Source organism: Sciurus carolinensis, chromosome 9 (genome assembly GCF_902686445.1).
Source record: "Sciurus carolinensis chromosome 9, mSciCar1.2, whole genome shotgun sequence".
NCBI classification, from domain to species: domain Eukaryota; kingdom Metazoa; phylum Chordata; class Mammalia; order Rodentia; family Sciuridae; genus Sciurus; species Sciurus carolinensis.
The window spans coordinates 92,438,034-92,462,918 of record NC_062221.1 but is presented as its reverse complement, the minus strand read 5'-3'; the positions used below and the strand labels follow the sequence as shown (position 1 = coordinate 92,462,918).

The following is a 24,885-nucleotide window of genomic DNA, read 5'->3' as shown; positions in this document are numbered from 1 at the left end:
TGCGTTTTCAAATCGAAACAGTTATTCAGAGTACTCATAACAAATGTTAAATTACTTTCTTTGTAGTTATACCTCTTTTCATTTCTAATATTGCTTATGAGGTTTGCCAATTTTCTTTTCAAAGCTGCTAATCCTGACAATTCTGGTAAGATCTAGGTCAGTGTGCTCTAGACAGAGACCACTAGGAACATCTGTACAGTTGAACAAAGTTGGGTTTATTGACATATTGCAGTAAGGGAGAATGACCACCAGGGAAAACAGTAAGGTGTTCCAGAGTATGTTAGAACTGATTTTTTGGTAGGGTTTGGACTTGTGTTATGTGATCTTGGATAAGGTTCTCTAAGTAGGGCTTTGCTCTGTATTCATGGCCGTGAGGAAGTGGCAGGGATTCTGTGATTATCTTACTACATCTAAATGCAAGGAATGAAGCTTATTAAATCTTGTGTAGAAAGTGGGAGGAATGACTTGAGGCTACGGCTGCAATTGGTAAAGCAGTAGCAGTTACTCATATTGGCCAGATTATGGAGTGGTCTTTATTTATTTTTTTTCTTCTTGATCTTTCATGGTCAGGGTGGTCTTATCTAATGTTGATGTTCTTTGAAAATATTTATGTTCAACAAGGGAACACCACAGCCTACCTTTGAGTGTCATGCCAGCTTCTGGTAGCACAAGGCCTAGTTTACTGTACCAGGCCAGTTTCTGGCTCTTAGAAGCTGCTTTTTTTTTTCTTCTCAGATTGGAGAAAAATCAGTAGCCCCCAGTGAAAGCCAATAATAATTGATATAGTTAGAAGATTGTATTGAATTTCCTTGTAATAGGGAGTATGTGAATTATCTATGGATTGTATTCTGAAAACTTAGACGGGTAGTTTGATATTTGAAACATTTAACACAGAATCTCTCTGAACCTTTATTTCCATATAGGTATCCTTTTTTTTTAATGTATTTTTATTGTAAACAAATGGGATACATGTTGTTTCTGTTTGTACATGGAGTAACAGCATACCATTTGCGTAATCATACATTTACATAAGGTAATGATGTTTGATTCATTCTGTTATTTTTTCCTTCCCCCCCACCCCTCCCACCCCTCTTTTCCCTCTGTACACTCCCTCCTTCCTCCATTCTTGCCCCCCTCCTACCCCCCATTATGTGTCATCATCCGCTTATCAGTGAGATCATTCGTCCTTTGGTTTTTTGAGATTGGCTTATCTCACTTAGCATGATAGTCTCCAACTTCATCCATTTGCCTGCAAATGCCATAATTTTATTATTCATAGCTGAGTAATATTCCATTATGTGTATATCTATATATATATGTATGTGTGTATATATATATATATATATATATGTATGTATGTGTATATATATATATATATATATATCACAGTTTCTTTATCCATTCATCAGTTGAAGGACATCTAGGTTGGTTCCACAGTCTGGCTGTTGTGAATTGAGCAGCTATGAACATTGATGTGGCTGTATCTCTGTAGTATGCTGATTTTAAGTCCTTTGGGTATAGGCCGAGGAGTGGGATAGCTGGGTCAAATGGTGGTTCCATTCCAAGTTTTCTAAGGAATCTCCACACTGCTTTCCAGAGTGGCTGCACTAATTTGCATTCCCACCAGCAATGTATGAGTGTACCTTTTTCCCCACATCCTCTCCAACACGTATTGTTGCTTGTATTCTTGATAATCGCCATTCTAATTGGGGTGAGATGGAATCTTAGTGTAGTTTTGATTTGCATTTCTCATTACTAAAGGATGGGAACATTTTTTCATATGTTTGTTGATTGCTTGTAGATCTTCTGTGAAGCATCTGTTCATATCCTTAGCCCATTTGTTGATTGGGTTATTTGTATTCTTGGTGTAGAGTTTTTTGAGTTCTTTATAGATTCTGGAAATTAGTGCTCTATCTGAAGTATGAGTGGCAAAGATTTTCTCCCACTCTGTAGGCTCTCTCTTTGCATTGCTCATAGTTTCCTTTGCTGAGAGAAAGCTATTTAGTTTGAATCTATCCCAGTTATTTTTTTTTTTTTATCCCAGTTATTGATTCTTGCTTTTATTTCTTGTGCTATGGGGTCCTGTTAAGGAAGTCTGATTCTAAGCCAACAAGTTGAAGATTTGGACCTACTTTTTCTTCTATAAGATGCAGGGTCTCTGGTCTGATTTCAAGTTCCTTGATCCATTGTGACTTGATTTTTGTACAGGTTGAGAGATAGGGGTTTAGTTTCATTCTGTTGCATATGGATTTCCAGTTTTCCCAGCACCATTTGTTGAAGAGGCTATCTTTTCTCCATTGCATATTTTTGGCCCCTTTGTCTAGTATGAGAAAATTGTATTTATTTGGGTTTGTGTCCGTGTCCTCTATTCTGTACCATTGATCTTCCTGTCTATTGTGGTGCCGATACCATGCCGTTTTTGTTACTGTTGCTTTGTAGTATAGTTGAAGTTCTGGTATTGCGATACCCCCTGTTTCATTCTTCCTGCTAAGGATTGCTTTAGCTATTCTGGGTTTCTTATTCTTCCAGATGAATTTCATGATTGCTTGCTCTATTTCTGTAAGGTACATCATTGGGATTTTAATTGGAATTGCATTGAATCTGTATAGCACTTTTGGTAGTATGGCCATTTTGACAATATTAATTCTTCCTATCAAAGAACATGGGAGATCTTTCCATCTTCTAAGGTCTTCCTCAATTTCTTTCTTCAGTGTTTTGAAGTTTTCATTGTAGAGATCTTTTACCTCTTTTGTTAGATTGATTCCCAAGTATTTTATTATTTTTGAGGCTATTGCAAATGGGTTGTTTTCCTCATTTCCCTTTCAGCTGTTGCGTCGCTTGCGTATAAAAATGCTTTAGATTTATGCGTGTTGATTTTATAGCCTGCTATTTTGCTGAATTCATTGATGAGGTCTAGAAGTTTTCTGGAGGAGTTTTTTGGATCCTCTAAATATATAATCATGTCATCAGCAAATAGTGACAGCTTAAGTTCCTCATTTCCTATTCGTATCCCTTTAATTTCTTTAGTCTGCCTAATTGCTCTGGCTAGAGTTTTGAGGACAGTGTTGAATAGAAGTGGTGAAAGAGGACATCCCTGTCTTGTTCCCATTTTTAAAGGGAATAGTTTCAGTTTTTCTCCATTAAGAATGATGTTGGCCAAGGGCTTAGCATAAATAGCCTTTACAATGTTTAGGTATGTTCCTACTATCCCTATTTTTTCTGGTGTTTTGAGCATGAAGGGGTGTTGTATTAGGTATTCTTTTAAAATTAGATGCTTCGGAAGTTTGTGAACATATGTACTAGCAATGCCTAAGACATTGTAGTTAATTTCATTTTTTGAACTCTAGTCTTGATTTTGCATTCAGAGCCTCCTTAGGTATTTTTTATCTTTTTAAAAATAACCTCAGGGACTGGGGATATAACTCAGTTGGTAGAATGCTTGCCTCGCACGCACAGGGCCCAGGGTTCAATCCCTAACATCACAAAATAATAAGAACAACCTCAGTGGTGACAGTTTTTGTTACTATAATGAGGTGTTCAGTTATTTTATCTGCTGTAAATCATTTGAGCAAAATTATCAGTCATTTTGTGTATTAAAATTTATGCATAGAGTAAGATGTTTTTGTATTTCAAGAATATTAAGTAGTGTGAAATATAATTTTGGAATTACATAATTTGTTAAAAGTAGTAATATCAGTAATAACAATTTCTATTAAAATAGAGCTTTCTGTAGCTTACTTAATTTTATTATAGTTGAATTTTTGTAAACCTTTTTGCAATATAGTCATAAGCCATTGGTCTGACATCAAGAAAGGTTGATGCGTGTTTCTTTTTTCAAAAAAACTAAATTATTAACAATGACGTATTCCTTCATTAAAAAAATTTATTCAACTAATGTCAATACATGTGTTTGATTTTGTTTTACTTTTTAAAAAGTAAAAACTCTGTTAGCCATGTGGAATTGTGTTAATAGTACACACTCAATAAATATTTTGTGATGGATTAGTAATTTATAATTTACTTTTTAAAAAGTAAAACAAAATTATTTTTCCTTATTGCATGATCTGTTGATATGCTTGCTCTATAAGATCTTCTGAGTTTAAACAAAATAATGCTTTTATTTCAGTTAATGGCCAGCCAAGACCCCTTGAATCAAGTCAGGTGAAATATCTCCGTCGAGAACTGATAGAACTTCGAAATAAAGTAAATCGCTTATTGGATAGCTTGGAACCACCTGGAGAACCGGGGCCTTCCACCAGTATTCCTGAAAATGGTAAACCATGAATCCATTTTATTCTGATTTGCTGTTTTTGTATTTTTGTATCTTTTTGCACATATTATTTTAAAAATCCTTTTTTTTTTTTTTTTATTAATAGAATGGCATCCTTACTGCACTCTTTCCTGTTCTTGCCTCTGCTTTTGTATGGTATTCATGTCTGTGTTCCCAAATCTGACTGTTCATCAAGATTACCAGGAGGTTGTATTTTACTATGTAGATCACATAGAGCTATAGTGGGTGGGTGAGGGTGCTAGGGATTGGCAGGCCGGGAGTAGTGGTTATGGGTAGGACATGGAATCCCATTTTTTAAGTGCTCGCTGGATGATTCTTTTACAACTAGTCTTAGACTTATGGGTTTATGCCATTGGTCTGTTTTCAGATCCCTTTGATTCATGAACCTTTTTAGTATAGTAGATAATTAATGTTAGGAATTGAAAATCATATCATGAGTTTTATGTAGAATACGAACTAGTTTCAAGTAAAAATAATTTTAGATCAGTGTATTAAAATAATTTATTTATTTTAAGCACAGTTTTTATTTATAAGAAGAAAAAATAGTTTTTACAGATCACAGGGACTATTTATTTTATATTAAGATAAAGCAAGAGTAACCAACAAATTTGGAACTGACAAAGTTTTGGGACCAAAAATATTTTAAAATGTAAACTGAAATTCAAGCATGTTATTACTTGAAAATAGATTTTTGAAAACTACTTTCCTCAATTTCTGCTTGAGATTCTTAGGTATTGCACTTTCAGAAGACTGATTTTTTAAAATAACTTTTTGTGTGTTTGTGATTTTCTTATGTTTATATTATGAAATAGTAATTTGAATGACTGCATATAAGATGAAAAATAGAAAACCATTTCTGTGGAACAGTAGAAAGTAGTTTTGATTCTGAGATTATTCTAGTTTTGGCCTCTGAATAATTTTGGAGTTTTGGTTTTCTCTTTTCTGGGGATTAAACCTTCCTACATGCGAAGCACACACACACTACCACTGAGCTATACCCAGCCACCACCCCCCCTTTTTTTTTTCTTTCTCTCTCTCTCTTTTTTTTTTTTCTAATTAGCGATGCATTTTCTGTTCTTTCCCTCCTCTTCTCTGTTAGCCATGTGGAATTGTGTTAATAGTACACACTCAATAAATATTTTGTGATGGATTAGTAATTTATAATTCCACATCTGTTTTAGAACATATTGGAGAGAGATTTGTTGAAATACTGTTTTGAGATTCTCTTGGCCACTTTTATTGAGAAATCTTTTGTATTTCAGGCCAAAGCAGGCTGCTTATTCTGAACTCTACCTTTCCAAATAAAAAAGTTCCAATTTTGGATCAAAGAGCTAGTGAAAACTTAGACCATTTTCCGAGAATTTATAGATACTTAATATAAAAGTTGCATGTAATTTAAGGGTTTAACCACTTGTTGAATATTATAAAACATATTCAGAATTCAGTCAGTATAGCAGGTACTGCACAGAAATTTCCTACATTGGTAAAAGAATTATACACTTTTTGGTTTATACAAAAACCTTTATCTTCTCACCTGTTTATTGCTACTTTATCTAATATTTTCTTTATCATTTCTTCGTTTCATGATTTTCATGTTATTAACTGCTCACCTATGTTAATGTAAAAGATATCAAAATTGGTTTCTTCCTCTGCATCTTGGAAATTAGACTGTATATTGTTTCTTTATGTGGGCATCTTCCAGGCATTGTGTCCAGCCTGGTTTTTCTGATGATAAGATAATAGAAGAATGATATGATCTGTTTTAGTTTTAGAGATGGATATAATTATTTTTTGTTTTTCCTTTTAGAGTTAGTACTGTTAACTTACCTCTTAGCCACTTGCTTTGATGAAAGGTCATGTCAAAGCTCTGAGAAAATATCCTCAAGAGAATAGCATAAATTAAAAAAAAAAAAAAAACAAAAAAAAACCTACATCAGACACATGAAAGTATAGTACAAAAAACAAAACTGCCAGTCAGCTACCAGTACCATTCAGAGCCTTTTCACTTACCCTTGACAAGAAACATGTGCCATCTGTGGTCTTCAGTGTTCTACCTCTGCAGCGGTTTGGACTTTTGTTTTCCTCTGAGGCAAATGATGTATATAAGCTATGTGAGATACTAGATTGACTTGTTGGTGTAGTTCTTCAGCTAATGAAACAAGTAATAGGTTAGTAGGCATATTGTATGTTTCTAATGGATTTAGTTTGAAATAGGTGAAAAGAGGCATAACTAATAAAAGGTAGTAGTGATGTGAAGGAAAATATTTTAAGACTGACATGTCATGCTCTTGGGATTAGAGATGAGAAAGTGATGAGAAAGGTAGATAATTGGTAGACATTTTAAAGGAGTCCTTACAGCAGATTTCTTCTAACTCCTAGAAATTTAGGACATGTTAGAATAACCTGGAACAGCAGTTATTCTGAATGAAAGCTCTATGCCAGTGTGTGCTGGGTTTGCTTATATTAGACTTAGTAATACTAATTTTTTTCCATAAGGTTAATTTTTATTGATCATGGAATAATTGATGTTCATTTACTTGTTTAGTGACAAAAACTTGATAGTTGTCACCTGTTAAGTGGTTAGTAACATTCTCTTTGACTATTTATGTTATCTTTTTTTTTTTTTTAATGTGACTTGACCTTAGTTCCTATTTGTAAAACATAAGTATTCTTGAATGTCTTTCTTTTGTGGGGGCGTTTAGAGACAGGTTGTCACTGAGTTGCTTAGCGCCTCGATTTTGCTGAGGAGGCTGACTTTGAACTCTAGATCCTCCTGTCTCAGCCTTCCTAGCCGCTGGAATTATAGGTGTGCACTACCATGCCCGGCTACATGTCTTTTCTTTCATAAGGTAGTAGTATAGGTGCTATTGAACACCTTAATGTCCTTAGAAGGAAAGCATGGCTTTAAATTTTAACCTGCTTACAATATTTAGAATTTTATTTTTCTGATTCTTTTTTAAAAAACATTTTATTATGGGAAAAATTTAAATATGTATAAAAGTAGACAAAATTCTCTAATTAATCCCATGGGCCCATATTCACCTTGAACAATTATCAACTCAGTATTGTGTCATTTATATTCCCACTCATTTCTAATCCTGTTGTATTGCTTTGACAAAGATTCCAGACACATCATTTCATCTGTAAATATTTTAATAAGTAATTTAGTAAAAAGTAAAATATTTAAAATAAGTAGCAGAAGTGTTTTATGTGCTGTTTATAGAAGATTGAATGTGAATTCTGGTCAGCTTGTAACTTAATGAAAGAATAGATAATAGAAATAAAACATAAAAGTTGAGATCATAATTTTAGTTAGCTTTTTAATCCTTGTACTAAATAAAGCATTCATTACTATAACTGTTATTTCCTGAGTGCCCAGTATGTATTTGATTACTAAAATATAGGTCCTAGGACTCTTGTGAGAAAGTAAAATTAGTTCTCTGTTTGCTGGGGAGCTTGTATTTTTGTTGTTGTTTTTGTTTTTTGTTTTTTTCACCGAATAATCATTAGGGAAGGATGTACATAATGATTTTTTGGAAAAGTTGTTATTTATCTTGCATCTTTCTTTGCTCTTTTCCTCAGTATTTTAAAAAGAAAAATATAAGTATGAAGAAAACAGTTAAATGATATGTAATTCTGTATTCAGAGATATTTTAGCATTCCAGACAATATTTATGCACAAATATATTTACCTGTCTTATAATTTTAGGCCTTATTGAGAATAGAAAAAATAGAAATAGCTTTGTTCTTCCTTTATTCTTCCTGCAGATACTGTGGATGGTAGAGAAGAAAAGCCTGCTGCTTCTGATTCTTCTGGAAAACAGTCTACTCAGGTTATGGCAGCAAGTATGTCAGCTTTTGATCCTTTGAAAAACCAAGATGAAATCAATAAAAATGTAATGTCAGCGTTTGGTTTAACAGATGATCAGGTTTCAGGTAAGTTAGTTCTTACTTCTCTCTCAACTTCCATCTCCTTCTTTTCTACCCTCTCTTTCGTTGTTTATTGAAGAATCAGTTGGACATGGTGAAGGTATTTAAGAAATGTTTGTATATGCATATACCCCTGAAAAACACTGATTAGATCAAAAAGTAACTATTTCATGATTTTCTTTTGCCCTTTCCCAGTCAGTAGCACCTTTCACCTTAAAGAATAGCTATTGTTTTTTTCAAGTAAATGTATGATAGTTTATACATATAATATTATCAATTTCAGATTTCTTGCAAGATTTAAATTACATTTGATAGGCCTTAATATCTTTTCTGATCTTAAAGAAACTTAAATATAAATTTCTGGTTAAATTGCTTTATGTATGAATAAGTTTTTAACCTTAAAGCAGCATACTATGTTGTGATATATTTCTTGTTTTAAGCATTTTTTCCTGCTTCTTTGTTTTGAGATTCTATTTACCCAGTCACTGGAGAACTTGATGTTGTCCGATGGATCTTTGAAGTTCATTTTTCTTTAGACCTTTTTTTTTTTTATTTTCTACAGATTGGATGTTTTCTGTTTAACTCTCTTCAGGGTCACTGATTCTGTCTTTTCCAATCTGCCATTGACCCTTTCTAGTGAACTTATTTGAATTTTGCTTTCAGTTAGGGAATAGCTATTTGGTCATTTTTATGGTTTGTTTTTTCACTGAAATTCCTTGTTTTTTTAGCCATTAAAACTAAATTTACCTGTAATTCTTTGATATATTTTTAATTATTTAAAATATTAGAAGTAACTGTTTGAAATGTTTTTAACATTCAACATGTGGGTATATTAGGAGTCAGTTTCTATGGACTATTCTTCCTTCCAGTTTAGATTAGATTTTCCTATTTGCATGTCTAATAGTTTTTGGATGAAAACTGGGCATTGTAGTTGGTATATGTTTTAACTTAGAATTGATTTTTTTTTTTTTTGAGGAGCTTTGTTAGCAGAGAGTTAATATTTATGAACTTAAACTACTTGATTTTCCCCCCCATAGTATTCATAACAACTGGTATCTCTGCTGTAAGTGCTGCTTTTTTTTGTTTTTCTTTTTTCTTCTTCTTTTGGGTTATCCCCTTCCTAGCTATGGTCAACTGAGGATCAGAACAGACTTTATGCTTGGTTTAGGTCTTATCCTTTCAGTGACACTCTTGCTTCAGGGATTTCCCCCCAAAATTTCCAGCTACTTGTCCAGCCATGACATTAATAGTGTGTGTGGTTTTCTGCTGTTGGACCTGCAGGGATTAGTTGCAATTCATATCCTTGGTAATTCCATTGGAGTAATCTCTTTTATGGTTTCTACAGCATTTGGTTGATTTTCAGTTATTTCAAATAATTGTTTTCTTCTTTTTTTTTTTTTTTTTTTTTTTTTGGTGGTGCTAGGGATTGAACTCAGGGCCTTGTGCATGCGAGTCAAGCACTCTACCAACTGAGCTATGTCCCCAGCCCTGTTTTCTTCAATTTTGTTTGAGTTTTTAGTTGTTTCTTGTGGGAGGGTTTACCTGGTCAGTTAACTTTGCCATTATCAGTAATTAGAAATACACTATGTAGTCTCTTCATTTTGGGGAACTTTTATGGGATATTCACCAGAGAGAATTGTGTGAAATTCTGAAGAGATAAACGTTTGTTTATGATGCTTGTTTTTGGCAAGACAAATTTTAACTATGGAGACATTTTTAGAGTAACTAATACATGAGTTATTGTTTCAGCTGCTTATTTAAGATTTCAGGAAACTTCACATAGGGGAGTAAACAGTTACATAAGAGGTCAGTCTTGAAAATTTAGAGTTGATTATAGTTTATACTATGCCAGAATAATATGATTGTGATTCATATTATTTGAAGACCACTTTTGGACTTTGTACATTAAATTATAGTAAGAAAAACTGTATACATAGATAACAGCCAGGTGTAGTTCTCTTTTTAAATATTTTTTTTTAGTTGTAAATGGACACAGTACCTTTATTTAATTCATTTTTATGTGGCGCTAAGGCTTGAACCAAGTTCTTCACACATGCTAGGCAGGTGCTCTACCACTGAGCCACAACCCCGGCCCACTTTTGTAGCTCTTTAGGAGTGTTGTAAAAACCTTGGCTGTACCATAGTGAAGGTGTAAATGGAAAAAAGGGATGAGTTATTAAAATTCGTGTACTATAAAATTACACACAGGTGAGGAAAGAGGAGTCAAAGTAATGTATCTTTAGGGTAATAGCACCATGTCTTTTGTAGGAAAATGGTGTGTGTTTATTTATATGTATAAGTAAAATGGTAGGGGAAAAGTCATCCATTGTACTCTGGTAATCATCAGTTTTTCCTGCATTATTACTATTATATGCTAGTTTAGGTTCTCATTAGTACAGGACTGTTAGCTGCCATCTGTGTGCCTAATTATAGTGGTTAAGTTCTAGGAATACATGAATGTAAAAAGTAGAGGTTCATTCTCAGGGTAATTAGTTTGCTAATAATAGCAAGTACTCACATGGAACTTTGAAAGTGGTAATCACTTCTGTAAGCTTTAGCTATATAATCACATATAAGCATTAGCTCTGAACCCTTGTTAACTCATTCTTATAATAATCATAAATGGGAATTAGTATATCTTTTATGCAGATGGTAAAATTGAGGCATAGGAAAATATTAAGTAATAATCACCAGAATTACATAGCTAGAATTGGCCACCCTGGGATTCAAACCTAAGTAATTTGACTCCAAAACCTATGCTTTTAACCACTCTTCTGTGTTGCCAAAACATGAAGAAAAGAAGTAAAACATCATCTGTTGCATACAGAATATACTTTTTGACTGTCACAGTCTTGGTACTGTTGCAGATTCTCTCCATTCACTTCTGTGTTTATTTTTCTGGAAGAATTTGAATGGCTACCTGTGTAGGTTAGAGAGCTAGGCCTTGTAAAGTAGGCAAAAAGAATTAAGAATCAGGAACATGGCCAGAAGAGCTCACAATCTAAGAGGAAAGATGGGAACTGTTAAGAAATGCAAAGTACAAGTTTTTATGGGTCGTAATAAAAGTAAACTATATAGAAATTAATGAGTAGAATAAAGTATGGGTCAATAAGGCTTAAGAGAAGTGTGGAATTATAAGTTGATTTTAAAGAATCTCATGGTTAAGTATGTGAATGTTATTTAAATATATGGGGCACCATGGAGGTAACAGTGATAAGTGAGATAGAAGCCAAAACATTGTTAGATATAATGAGGGATTAGGGAGTGGGAGTAGGTCAGTTAAAAGGGCATGTGAGAAGAGGAATCGTGGGTCCTTGAATAACAAACTAGGGGGGCTTGAACTTAATTTGGGGAAGACCTGTTTAATCAGTGGAAACCTATTAAAGAATGAAAGAATACTTTTGGTTGATCTACAAAATAGACTGCATGGGCAGGGGATATTGGTACTGCAGACAGGAGTTTTGATTTTTTACAGGGGAATTAGATCTCAGGACTATGACATTCCACATGTTAAAGATTCTTAATGGATTGGACCAAAGGAAAAAATAAAGTGCATAGTAATTTAATATAAAAGACTGATTTGTAGTGATATACTTGTTTTATTTATTTTTTTAACAGAACCTTTTAGTTGAACCTTCTGGGGAAAGGCCCTGGATAGGGTACTAAACTGACTTTTCATGACCATCTAGGGCCACCCAGTGCTCCTGCAGAAGACCGTTCAGGAACGCCTGACAGCATTGCTTCCTCCTCTTCAGCAGCTCACCCACCAGGAGTTCAGCCACAACAGCCTCCATATACAGGAGCCCAGGCACAAGCAGGTCAGATTGAAGGTAAAATAGAGTTTAGAACACATGTGTAGGGAGGTACATGTGCAGCTGGAGTGGGCTGTCTCTTGGTTTAGCCAGCTGGAGAATTGAGGTGGGAGCCATTTTGAAGCAGCTGCCTATTGGCTTTCTGTGGGGGAGCCTGAGAGTTCACAAAAAAGCATTGTCAGACCACTGCAGCAGCAGACACCTGCTGTGGGATCCAGGCCGGGAATGCAGAGGGGAGAGAGGCTTGCTTTCCTTTGTTTCTGGAAGCTCATGGGATTAGCCAGGAGAATCCAAAAGTTGGACAGGCAGGCATGTCTAGGTGTTTGATCTTGGAAAGACCATACTCACCAGCAGTGGAATATCTAAGACCAGTGGAAGTTTAGTTTCCCCACCCTACAAATGGAGTTCTCAGGAGGCCCCTGAGACCCAGATATCTAGCAGAGTTTGGCATCTGCTCAGCAATAGGGGATATGAATAGAATCTCTCTGGATACTGCTGGACAAAGTTCCAAAGGATGGTCAGAGATAAAATGTCAACCTCTGGAACTTCGCATTTAGAACTCTGTATCAGTCCTATTCTGGGAGAGCATTGAACTAGTCACTTCAGACAAAATTCCCAGTTGTCAGTACTTCCCAGTCAGTCTTGCCTTAAATTCGTGAGAAGGGAACCTGAGAGCTATTACAACCGGGTTCTGTTCCAGCCCACTCTAGCTGGCAACTTGGTAAAGAAACAGAGATCTGGTTTAACAACCCTCAGCCTTTGTTCTCTCTTGTGGGAAGCATTGGAGAGAAGGGTGCAATAGCATAGGCAATGAACCTTTTTGTCCCTCCCCCATACTTTTCTTTCATTTTTATCATTTTTTCACCCATTTTTATTTTCACTTTGTTTTGATTTTGGAGGGTTAGGGGTTTTAATTGTATTGTTTTGTTTGTTTTTTGTTGTTGTTGTTTATTTTTTGCCTTTTTGTTCCTCTTATTACTCCTTATCTCCTTTCTTTCCTCTCTTAATTACCAGATTCTCTTGTTCCCCCTCCTCTGTCTTATTATGTAGCTATTTTTTACTCTTTCCTTTATAGCTACCACCTGCTACCTCTCTCTCTCTTTCCCTCTGTTCACTTTTTGAATATTTCACACTTTCTTTTGCCTTCCTATCCCATTTTCTTTTTTATTAAGGAACTGTAATTTTACTGTCTTTCAGAACGATTTAGTTTGTGTTTCCTACCATTCATGTTGTTTTGGTTATTAGTACTGTGGTTGGTGTAGTTGATGCCTGTTTAATGCTAGATACAGGTTGTTTCTTGTTGTTGCAGATGTTAAATGCTGACCCCACCATTCTTGTGTGTGTTATAAACATCATAATAAGCACCAGATAATATTTTAATGCTGTACATTATTTGCCACTATTGATGCTATTGCTCGCTTCCCCTTTTTCTAATAGAGGCTGGGAAGTGACTAGGATACTGTAAGCTCACAGAATAGAAACTGCTACTGAGCTATACCCATAACTCTGCCAAGTGACAGTGAAACTCACTCCACACACAAACCATTCCCATTCAAGTTCCAACGGTACTTTTAATATGTAGAATAAGGAGACAAAAACCCTAAACCAATGACCAGGCCCCAAGTCAGAATGACTGAACATCTATCTCCTTATATAACAAAATCAAAGAGGTCCTAAGACAGTGGCTCAGAGGAAACTAGTGTTGCATTTGCTCTCCAAGAGTGGATTAAATCAGCAGTTCTTCAGAAGCAAACTGAACAGTACTAGAGTTTGGAAATTAGCACTTGAATTATGCTGAACCTAGGTGCTGAAGTTATAAGATACCAATAGCACAGAACTTAATACAGAAAAGATAACTATACACCAAAGGAAAGACTCCTAAAAGAAGAAGAAGACTCTTATCTCAATAGATGCTCAGGTTCAAGACCTCTGAAAACATGAAGAAGGTGGCAAACAAGTTTCCCCTACAATTTAGGATTCCCCAATAAAGGGAATGAAAGGAAAACAGATATGGAAATGGTTGAAATTCCAGAGAAAGACTATAAAAATTGATTGTTAAAATGTTTAATGAACTAAAAAAAAAAAGATCTAAGGAATACATTAAGAGCAAATATATTTTAATAAAGAGATTTTGAAAAGAAACCAGTCAGAACTTTTGGAAATGAAAGACACAATGATTCAAATAAGTTCACTTGAAATCATCAACAGATTAGATTGTATAGAAAATAGAACTTCAGGGCTGGGGAGATAGCTCAGTTGGTAAAGTGCTTGCCTTAGAAGCACAGGGCCCTGGGTTCAATTCCCAGCACCACACAAAAAAAGAAAAGAAAATAGAACTTCATGCTTCAAAGATAAGGGTATGTGAATTTGAACACTCAGTATGCAATAAAAGGGAGGGGATAAAAGACCTTGATCAGAGTATTTAAGAACTCTGGCACAATTTCCAGAAACTAACTTAAGAGTTGTTGAAATAGAAGAGGGCATGCAGATAGAAGGCTAATAGCACTAAGAACCTCTCCAGTGAAATAATAGGCAGAAAATTTCCAAACTTTAGGAATGAAAATGAACATGAACTTACAAGAGGCATATAGAATCCCGGATAGACAAGATCAAAAAAGAACCTCTCCAAGAAACTTCATAATCATAATAAAAATGCCAAATATAGAAAATAAGGATAGAATATTAAGAGAAAAACATCACGTTTGCAGATAAAACAATAAGGCTGACTTTTGACTTCTCAACTCAGACTCTAAAATCCAGAAATGAGATAATCCAAGCAGTGAGGAGGAGGAGGAAAAAATACACACACACACACACACACACACATAAAACAGCGACAACAAAAACTGCTGTTGGCGATGTAGATTCATACCATTTGTGGAATCATACATGTACATAGGGTAATGATGTCTGTCTCATTCCATCATTTCTCACACCCGCTCCCTCTTATTTCCCTTTACGTAATCTAAAGTTCCTCCATTCTTCTTTTACCCACCACCCCCCTAACCCCCATTATATATCATCATCCACTTATCAGAGAGAACATTTGCATTCAGCCTTTGGTTTTTTGGGATTGGCTTCTTTGACTTAGCATGATATTCTCCAATTCCATCCATTTATCTGCAAATGCCATAATATTCTTTTTTATGGCTGAATAATATTCCATTGTGTATATATACCACAGTTTCTTTATCCATTCATCTGTTGAAGGGCATCTAGGTTGGTTATACAATCTAGCTATTGTGAATTGAGCTGCTATAAATATCAAAGTATTTCTACCTTTTTAATTGTCTTCTCTTTGGTCACTCGCAGTGTAAATAAGTGTGTGTGTGTGTGTGTGTGTGTGTGTGTGTGTGTGTGTATGTGTGTGTGTATGTGTTATATTAGAAATGCAACAACTGAAAAATAAACATAATCCTGTTAACTTCTTAAAAAAAAACAAAAAAACAAAAAAAAACAACTGCTGTTGGCCAAGATTGCTGTGTCCAGCAAATAGTCTTTCAGATTCAAAGGAGAAATAAAAACTTGACAGAAGGATGAACTTTAATTCATGACCACTAAGCAAGTACTACAGAAAATAAAGAATACTATGCAAAGAAGCTGTAAAATCCCAGAGCTCTCAGTTGGATGTCAGCTGTCTAGAAGAAAAATTAAGTGAATGAAAATTAAGACTGACTTAAATATATAAAACAAACCAAAATGGCAAGAAATAACTGTAATCTCTTCCTTAATAACTAAATATAAATGGTCTTAACCCTCCAATTAAGAGTTGTAGATTGGTAGAATGGATTGCAAGATCCAACTACATGCTTTTTGCAAGAAACTCACTGAATAGGCAAAGACATCCACCGACTGAAAGTAAAAGGGTGGAAAATGATATTCCATTTCTACAGAGTCCAGAAACAAGCAGGAATAGCTATTCTCATATCTTACAAGACAGATTTCATGCAAAAATCAGTCAGAAGAGACAAAGAAAGTTACTAAATCCTGGGAAAGGGAACAGTCCAAGAAGATATAGTAATATGCACGCCTCTTATATTGGTGTACCTAATTATATAAAATGACATTACACCCCAAATAGACCCCAGCACAATAATAGTGGGTGATTTCAACACACTGTAGTGAAGTTGGTTTCATCTCAGGGATGCAAAAGTTTGGCTCAACTTATACAAATCAATAGATTTCATTTATCACATAAATAAATAAAGGACATATCACATGATCATCTGTAGATGCAGAAAATGCCTTTGACAAATTCCAGCATTCACTCGTGTTGAAAACACTGAAGAAAGTAGATACAGAAGGAACTTACCTAAATAACATGAAGGCTATTTATGACAGACACAAAGCCAGTGTCATACTGAACAGAGAAACACTTATAAGCATTTTCTCTAAAATCAGGTACAAGACAAAGATGTCGATTCTCACCACTTCTGTTCAATATAGTTCTTGAATTTTCAGCCAGAGCAATGAGGCAAAAGAAGGAAATTAAAGGATTCAAATAGGAAAAGAAGTCAAACTACCTCTGTTTGCTGATGACATGTTCCTATACTTGGAAGACCCAAAAACCTCCACCAACAAGATTTCTACAGCTGATGAACAAATTCAGAAAAGTACAGGATACAAGATCAACAAACAAAAATCAGTAGCTTCCATGTACTCCAATAATGAATCTGTTGAGAAAGAAATAAAACTTACTTTGATAACAAACTGAAAAAAATTGGGAATTCCAACAAGGTGAAAACTTTTACAGTGAACACAATAGCAGATTTAAGAAAGACACTGAAGATTTCAGAAGGTGGAAGGACCTCCCACATTCATGGATAGGCAGTATTAATATTGTGCAAATAGCCATATTATTAAAAGCAGTTTACAAATTCAATAAAAGACCCTGAATAGCCAAAGCACTTCTGAACAATAAGAGTGAGGCTGGAGGTATCACAATACCTGACTTCAAATTATATTATAGTGCTATATTACCCCAAATTGTGTGGTACTGGCATAATATGAGACATTAAGATCAATGAACTAGAAGACACAGAGTCAAATCCACATAGATACAGTCATCTAATCCTTGAGAGAGGTGTCAGAAACATAATATTGGAGAAAAAGTAGCCTGTTTAACAAATGGTGGTGGGAAAACTGGATATCCATATGTAGAAGAACGAAACTAGAAACCTGTTGCACAAAAATAATCTCAAATTGTATCAAAGATCTAGGAATTGGACCAGAAACATTGAAACTACTAAAAGAAAACGGGCATCATTCCAGCATATTGACAACAGGCATATCAGCTTCCTTAATAAGATTCAAAACTCAAGAAATAAAACCCAAAATTGAATAAGTGGGATGACATCAAACCAAAAAGCTTCTCTACAGCAAAGAAAATAAGAATTTGTAGCATTCACTAGTCAGTGGTGAACCCTGGAGAGGAGAGTGAAATTGGGAAAGGTGACTTCACAATTTATTTTGCATAGTTCTGAGGTATTTTATTCACCCCCCCCAACACTGTGCATAATTTTTCTAACTTACAATATTTAAAAAATAGAGGTAAATGATAACTTTAGCTAATGAGCATAGTAGTTTTGGAGAGCCCTTTATATTTTTGTATAGTTTTCTATTTTATGCTAAAATTACATTGCTATATATTTTAAGTCAAACTTACCTCTAAATGTGTCCATAGATGAGTAATTTAGACTCTCTGACTTTTGATATTCTCTCACTGACCATAGAATGTGAAAATTGAAAAAAAAAAATGAACTAAAGCATGAAAATCAGACTAAATCAGTGGTTTCAAAAGAATGCCTTTCATCTGAAATATAACTTGAAAGCCCAGTATTTAAAACTAATGTAACGGTCATGACTGTGACTGAAAGAGGTTTGAGCTCAGGGTAACAGGTATCAAAACCCTTGGAACCCTCCTTGAAACCCCTAGAACTCTGTGGAACATGCTTAAGTACTTATTGATTGTTGTAGTTAGCTTTTGCATTGATGTGACCAAAATACCTGATAGTTACAATTTAGGGGAGGAAAAATTTTATTTGGAGCACATGGTTTCAGAGGTCTCAGTCCATAGATGGCCAGCTTCATTGCTTTGGGCCCACAGTGAGGCAGAACATCATGGGGGAATGGTGTGACAGAGGGAAGCTGCTCTCCTTTTTGTAGTCAAGAAGCACAGAGTGGGGAGGCAGGGCACAAGGAGGATGCACCCTTTCAGGATATGCCCCCAGTGTTCCATCTATTCCAGTCACACCCAAGTCTGCTTACAGTTACCACCCAGTCCCATTCAAACTAATTAGGTTACAGTTTTCACAATTTAATTATTTCACTTTGGAATATTCCTGCATTAATACAGAAACTTTAGGGGAACACCTCATATTCAAATCATTACAGTGATCTTTAGGTCACCTTCCTGAGATTGTTATTTCTGTGAATGTTAGGCTTTTTGAAACCACACATTCCACTTTAAAACATTAAACACCAGGTGGTGCTCTAACTATTTGTATAAAAGGGTCAGGTCAAGCGGTGGTATGATGTATTTTCAGCACCAGAAGCAAGTGATTGAGGTTATCAATCACATTAAAAAAAAATCATAGCCTTAAATAAACCAACCACTTTTGGAATAGAATAGTATCATTATGTGGTGATACTTTTAGAGTAGTTCACTGAATGAATATCAGTCATTAGGGGATAATAGCTGGCATTTTGCAGATGAATAAGTAGTTTGGGAAGAATTTCTTATTCTGTAAGATTTTTTTTCAAGGAGCCGTAGTTACTGCCTTCCTCTGAGCCAAGATAGAGCTTCCCAAACCAGAAAAAAACTAGAACCAAAGCAGAGGTGGGCTGAAATGGGAGGCAAAAGCAGAGTTTGGATATGATAACAGCTTAACTGCTATATCAGGTGTACTAAAAAGCAGTGTATACTACTGTGAAACAGCATTTAGAAGGATAATTATACCAAATAAGGTTTGCTGTTCACTTAAAAAGGAATGGGACTTAGGGCAGCACTAATAGTATCTCAGATTATTTTATGATGAGGGGTTTCATTGAAAATTTTCACAGGTAAAATTTTAGGAATGTAAAAGTAATATATAGTGAAAATCTCTCCCACCTCTATTCGCAATAAATGACGTTGGGAATAGAGATACCAGATTGACACCATTTGAATGCATTTAATTGCTTTAGAGTGGCATTAAATATATGCCTTGACACAACTGTTAATTTTAGCTTATGTTTAAATATACAGTATAAAAATAGTATTATTAGTATATGGTAACAGTCAAAAGATAAGTAACAGATCTGATTTCTAGATCAGTGCTGTCCCAAAGAATTACAGTAGAAACCACATGTAAGTTAAATTTTTTGTTAGCTAAATTTAAAAAAAAAAAATTTTTTAAGTAAAATTTCAGTAATACATTTTATTTAACCCATTATGTCTAGTATATCAATATGTAAGGACTCATTTAAACATTTATTTTGTATTGCATATTAGAAATCTGGGATGTGACACCAGGTATTCAAATAATATAAAGCAACCACATTTTAGTTGCTCAGCCACAGGTGGCTAGTGGCTATTGCATTGGATAGCATTACTTTAGATAAATAATGAAATGTAGACTATTATTATAATGAGTACTTTTTGATATATGATGAGTCCCTGACATTTCCAGTTATTTAGATGAGCTCCTGGTTATAATTGTGCAGAATTATAAAAGTCTTATTACTTATAATTAATTAACATAAGTCTTTTATATAATAATTTGTAATTTTGAATTTGTAATATTTTCTCCCAAGGATTGTAGTCTTAATATGTTATTTAATAAAAATGCTTAACAAAATAATAGTCATGAGTCACTTAACAATGAGATCTGAGAAATGCATCATTAGGCAATTAGTCCTTGTGTGAACTCCAAGCATGTTCACACAAACTAAGATGGCTGTAACATCACTTGGTGGTATACATGTGAGACCACTCTTTTATATGCAGTTCATCATTGACTAGTGGGTCATTTTGTAGCATGCCACTGTCTTGAATATCATTTAAAGAAAAGAAAAACAAAATGGACAGTCACCCTTCTTTAGATAAAGCCATTGGCTTTGTTACTGGAAGACTGGTATAATTTGGTAGTTGCCAAAATATAAGTGCTAATGAGAAAAGGACTAAAAATCATCAAAGACCAGGAAGTACTACTAATCCAAAATCAAAAGCTCAAAAGGAATATAACTAAAATCTGTGAAATTATATGCCAATGTAATGAAAAGTTATGACTTTAAAAATAGTTTTTTATTATGTAATTTTTGAAACATACAGAATAATTGAAAGCCCATTATGTACTTCAACACTTTACTGATATTTTTAGCACCAAAGTCAAAACTACTAATGTTAATTGTTGCTATGTAACTGTTACCCCAAATGAACATGCTGAAAATAACATCCAGTTTCAGAGTCAGGGATTTTGGAATAGTTTAGCTGAGTAGTTGGGAGTTGAGGATCTCTCATGAAGGTTGTACTCAAGATGACTGCTGGAACTGCAATCATCTGAAGCTTACCCAGAACTGAGGGTTCAGTTCCTCACCACCTTGTGAATCTTTCAGTGGGGTAGTTTGTATAACTCATTTCAGCAGAATGGTAGTAGAAGATGGCTCTTATGATTTGTCCTTGAAAATACCACTGTCTTTTCTGCAATGTTCTCTTGTACAGGTCACCTGTGTTCATTGTGGGAGAGACTACACAAGTGTTATTGCTTGTTTTTCATTTGTGTTTAGATTATGGATTTAAGCTTTCTAATTTCTAAGAATGTAAAGAATACCAAACCATTGTCAAATGCTTTTCTTGTGCAAAAGTCATCAAAGGTCCTCATTGGAGGCTGGCTACTACTTTGTGTAACAATACATTCCCAAAAGTCTCACCTTTACTCTTTCTTCCTGGGTATCATTTACTTAAATCTGTCATTGATTCCTTTTGAAAATATACTGGCTAAGCATAAAACTTAGCTTTTTTTTTTTAACTATTCAAAACATTGCTTCCTATGAACCATACCTACACCATGCTATTTTCACTTAATATATTCTGTAACTCTTTTTCTTTCAAGTATGTAAAGGTGTTTTTTTTTTCAACAGTTAAGTATAACATTCTTAAATTCAGAATGCAGTGACAGAGAAGTTCCCATTTTGTCTTGCATGAAATGGGTTTAAAAGTAATGTTTTGCAAAGATAGTAACAAACCTATGAAATACTTAACTTTACGAGAGATATTTTTCAAAATGGGTTTGTAGTATTTCAGGAGAACATACTAAAAAGAGAAGAAAAGGAAGAAAGAAAAAAGGGAAGAAGGAAAATTTCAAGAGTTATATAGTATATATTGAGAAAATGGTTAAATGCTTTTTGAGTGTGAGTTCTTTAGTGCCATTGATGAAAACAGTTTATTACATGGAGCCTTAATCTCATCTATTTTGATGATGCCTATGTTAATATTTTTATTAAATGGGATAATGTATATAAAACTTTGTAAACTAAAACTTTGGAGATAGGCCTAGATTCCAGTGATGGTTTTAGCTGTTGATAGTTCTATTTGTAGCTATTGACCTCAGGTAAGTTGCTTAATCTTTCTGAAATAGGGATTACTAATGAAGTTATTAATTGTTTTTCATGAATTTAATTCCTATTTGTTTGCATTGTGAAATTAATCATTCTCATTTCTAAGTAGTAGAATTCACTTATATATATACTCTACAAATTTCTACCCTTAAGTTATATTTCTGTTCCTGGTTACCTTCTTCTTTTAGATTCTGGTCACTTCTATTCTAAAATTTAGTTACGAAATATAATCCAGAATTAAGATGGTATCTAAATTTGGTTAACTTCTGTGCTACCTTTTATGCTTTTAGATTAATCTAAACCACTAAGAAAGCATTTAAGAAACTTGTGAAGAGTTTTTGGTGGTTGTTGTACTTCAAAAGACTATTAATAGTCTAATAAAACATACAGCTGCTTGCTAGGAAATAAGTTAGATATAGTCATATCTCATTTAGTGCCACACCCTTGGGCTGAGCAGTCAGTACAGTAATAGTAGGCTCCATTTCTTGGTCTAAGCCTTTAAGTGCTAGCTGCCTACTGAACTTGAATTTGAGTGGCACCAGTAATTTATATACTTTTTTTTTTTTAAGTACTTGTCTCATTTTATCCTTAGTCTTTTTGATTAATAGCGGTTAGTTTGAATATTTTACAAAGACTAAGCCAATGTATGATTTAATGCTGGATATTAACAATGCCAAGTTTTCTTGCTACTCTAGCATTTGATCTAGTTCAGTCCATTAAAATAACTATAAAGAAGTGGAGATGATAAAGACATAAGCAATAATCCTTTCTTGTTTGAAAGATCACAGGTTATAAGTATCTAACAGGTTTCTCTAGAATCACTGTGGTCTACTGGCCCAAATAGAACTCTGTGTCCAAGAACACATTCCCACTGTTAGAGATCTGCCATTGTTAAAAAGTGCAATGAAGAACCATTTAGACTTTATCAGATTCCACATCATTGAAAGAATAGTCAGATATTGCATAGTCATAGAAATCAAGTTGTTGGCTAATTCTAAAGATATCTGAGTTCCAGAATGAAAGTTGTTATTTATTTCCTTGCTACCAAAGGGTTGATTCATATGGTAACAGGATGAAACTAAAAGAGGATAAATATAATACTCTGAGAGAAATTTAGAAGCTTTTTTTTTCTCAGATATTTATTTTATTGATTTTTTGGCTCACTTGATAATTTACTGAATATTGACAGTGCTTATCTGATGGTATTTTGGTTTAAAAACATTTTTCTGGAGTTTGTCAAGTGGTATCCACTAGTATTACATCATGTAATATTTGCTGCCAGTAGTTCTCTGCAGTTTATCCACAGCAAAGCAATCACAAATTCTTCATTCTTCTCCCTCACAGACATTTTGAGAAACAAACACATGGTATGTTATTACTCAGTGTGTTTTATGTATTTGGATGGAGAGAAAATGTAGATGTGTCTTAAAAAATTACTCCCTGCCAAATTAAACCTGCCTCTTTTTCTTATATTTTCTTTTTTTAGGTCAGATGTACCAACAGTACCAGCAACAAGCTGGCTATGGTGCCCAACAGCCTCAGGCTCCTCCTCAGCCACCCCAGCAGTATGGTATTCAGTATTCAGGTGAGCAGGTGTTGAAAGGGAGTTGTTGGCTTATGGTTTTTGGTATATTTCTGTATTCATTTAATTTTTAAGCTCTTCCTCTGATGTACTTGATTTGTAATATTTATGTTGTTATTGTACGAATTAACTATTAGGGGAAATGTTTATTTTAAAATGTATACATAAATGTTTTGTCAGTCAACATTTCAGTTTTTCAGTGGGGCAATAAGACTTAGCAGATGATTCTATAGTTAACTTGTAGTATAAAAAAAATTTTAATACCAAATACTTCTAACATGATCAGTTTATCTCTTAGATGGTGTAGAAATGAAAAAGAAGTGAAAAATATTTCCCCTATTTATGTGTGACACATAATTCAAGTATATCTTAGTATCCACAGGAATATTAACAGTTCCCTAATACATGGAGAGGTAATGTAATTATGTAAGAAACAAATTAAACCACGTAGGTGTTTGTTTCTGTAAGGTGTGTGGGAATACCAGAAAATAGGTCATAAAAATAAAATTATTTCAAATGTAGTTCAGGTAACTTAAAAACATTGTTTAGTTTTTTTTGTTTTCTTTTTTTAAATAGACATCTTGGGTATTTTGTTTTTGTCATACCATCTGTCCACTAAAGATTATCTATTTATGATGAATCTTTTTAATGTAACTTTTGTTATAATAAGGTAATTTTTATATTTATGTCAGAGAGTTTGTAGCTAACTCCTGTTTTAATAGCCGGATTTAAGGATCAAAATTGCAATTAATTATGTAAGTTAAATCTTGTCTAAATTTAAAAAAATTTTTTTTTTAGATGTTGATGGACCTTTATTTTATTCATTTATTCATATGCAGTGCTGAGAGTCAAACACAGTGCCCCCACATGTCAGGCAAGCAATCTACCATTGAGTCACAACCCCAGTCCCAAATCTTGTTTAAATTTTATTTTATGGAGTTTTATATTACCAACTAGAGCAAGGGTCAGCAAACCGCTGTTTGCTTTTGTGAATAAAGTTTTATTAGCTCAATTCACCACCATTTCTGGATTATCATTGCTATTTTGACACTGGAAAAGCAGAGTTGAATAGTTAGAATAGAAACAGGGTGGTCCACAAAGTCTAAAATATTTGCTATCTGACCCTTTATAGGAAAGGGGGCTTTGTTTATTTTTTCTGTAAAGAAATTTGCTGACCCCTGACCTAGACAATAAAATTCTATCATTAATTGGAGCTTGGCATGTTTGATCACATATAGCAATTTTAATTGGATTTTATTTTTTGTGATAATTTAACTTGTGGCTGTGGCTGTTAGTTTTACTTGTATTAAATAGATGTAGTGAATTTATGCTTAGATCATATTAAGGGGAAGGTTATGTTTAGTTTATAGTCATTAAAATTTTAAAGAGCATTCAATTACATAATTTATATAAATAGAATAGTAGAATATCAGAGCTAAAAATATGTGCTTATCATTTAATATAGAGATTTCAACCCTCACTCTGCTTCAGAATCACCTGAAATGCTTCTTGGTGCTTGGTCCCCCTTCTCATAGATTTTGTTTAATTTGTTTGGTGGTGGGATTCAGGCTTCGGTATTTTAAAAACATCACAGGTAAGCATTATATGTCGTCAGCACTAGAGCACCACTGATTTGTCCCACTCACTCTTTTTACAAATGAGGTTTAAGGAGG

The 24,885-nt window shown here is 34.1% G+C and overlaps 1 protein-coding gene across 2 annotated transcripts in view; it reads left to right on the top strand.

Annotated features, from left to right (window-relative positions):
- Nucleotides 1–24,885, top strand: part of Tfg (trafficking from ER to golgi regulator) — a 39,773-nt gene that overhangs the window by 12,278 nt on the left and 2,610 nt on the right. Inside the window, exons 4-7 of one of the 2 annotated variants that reach the window (XM_047564829.1) lie at nt 4,127–4,273; nt 8,060–8,227; nt 11,911–12,039; nt 23,117–23,215. In XM_047564829.1, the coding sequence (XP_047420785.1) occupies nt 4,127–4,273; nt 8,060–8,227; nt 11,911–12,039; nt 23,117–23,215 (543 nt within the window). Of the gene's footprint in view, nt 1–4,126; nt 4,274–8,059; nt 8,228–11,910; nt 12,052–23,116; nt 23,216–24,885 lie in introns of both variants that reach the window. The other variant, XM_047564828.1, reaches the window with a different exon arrangement.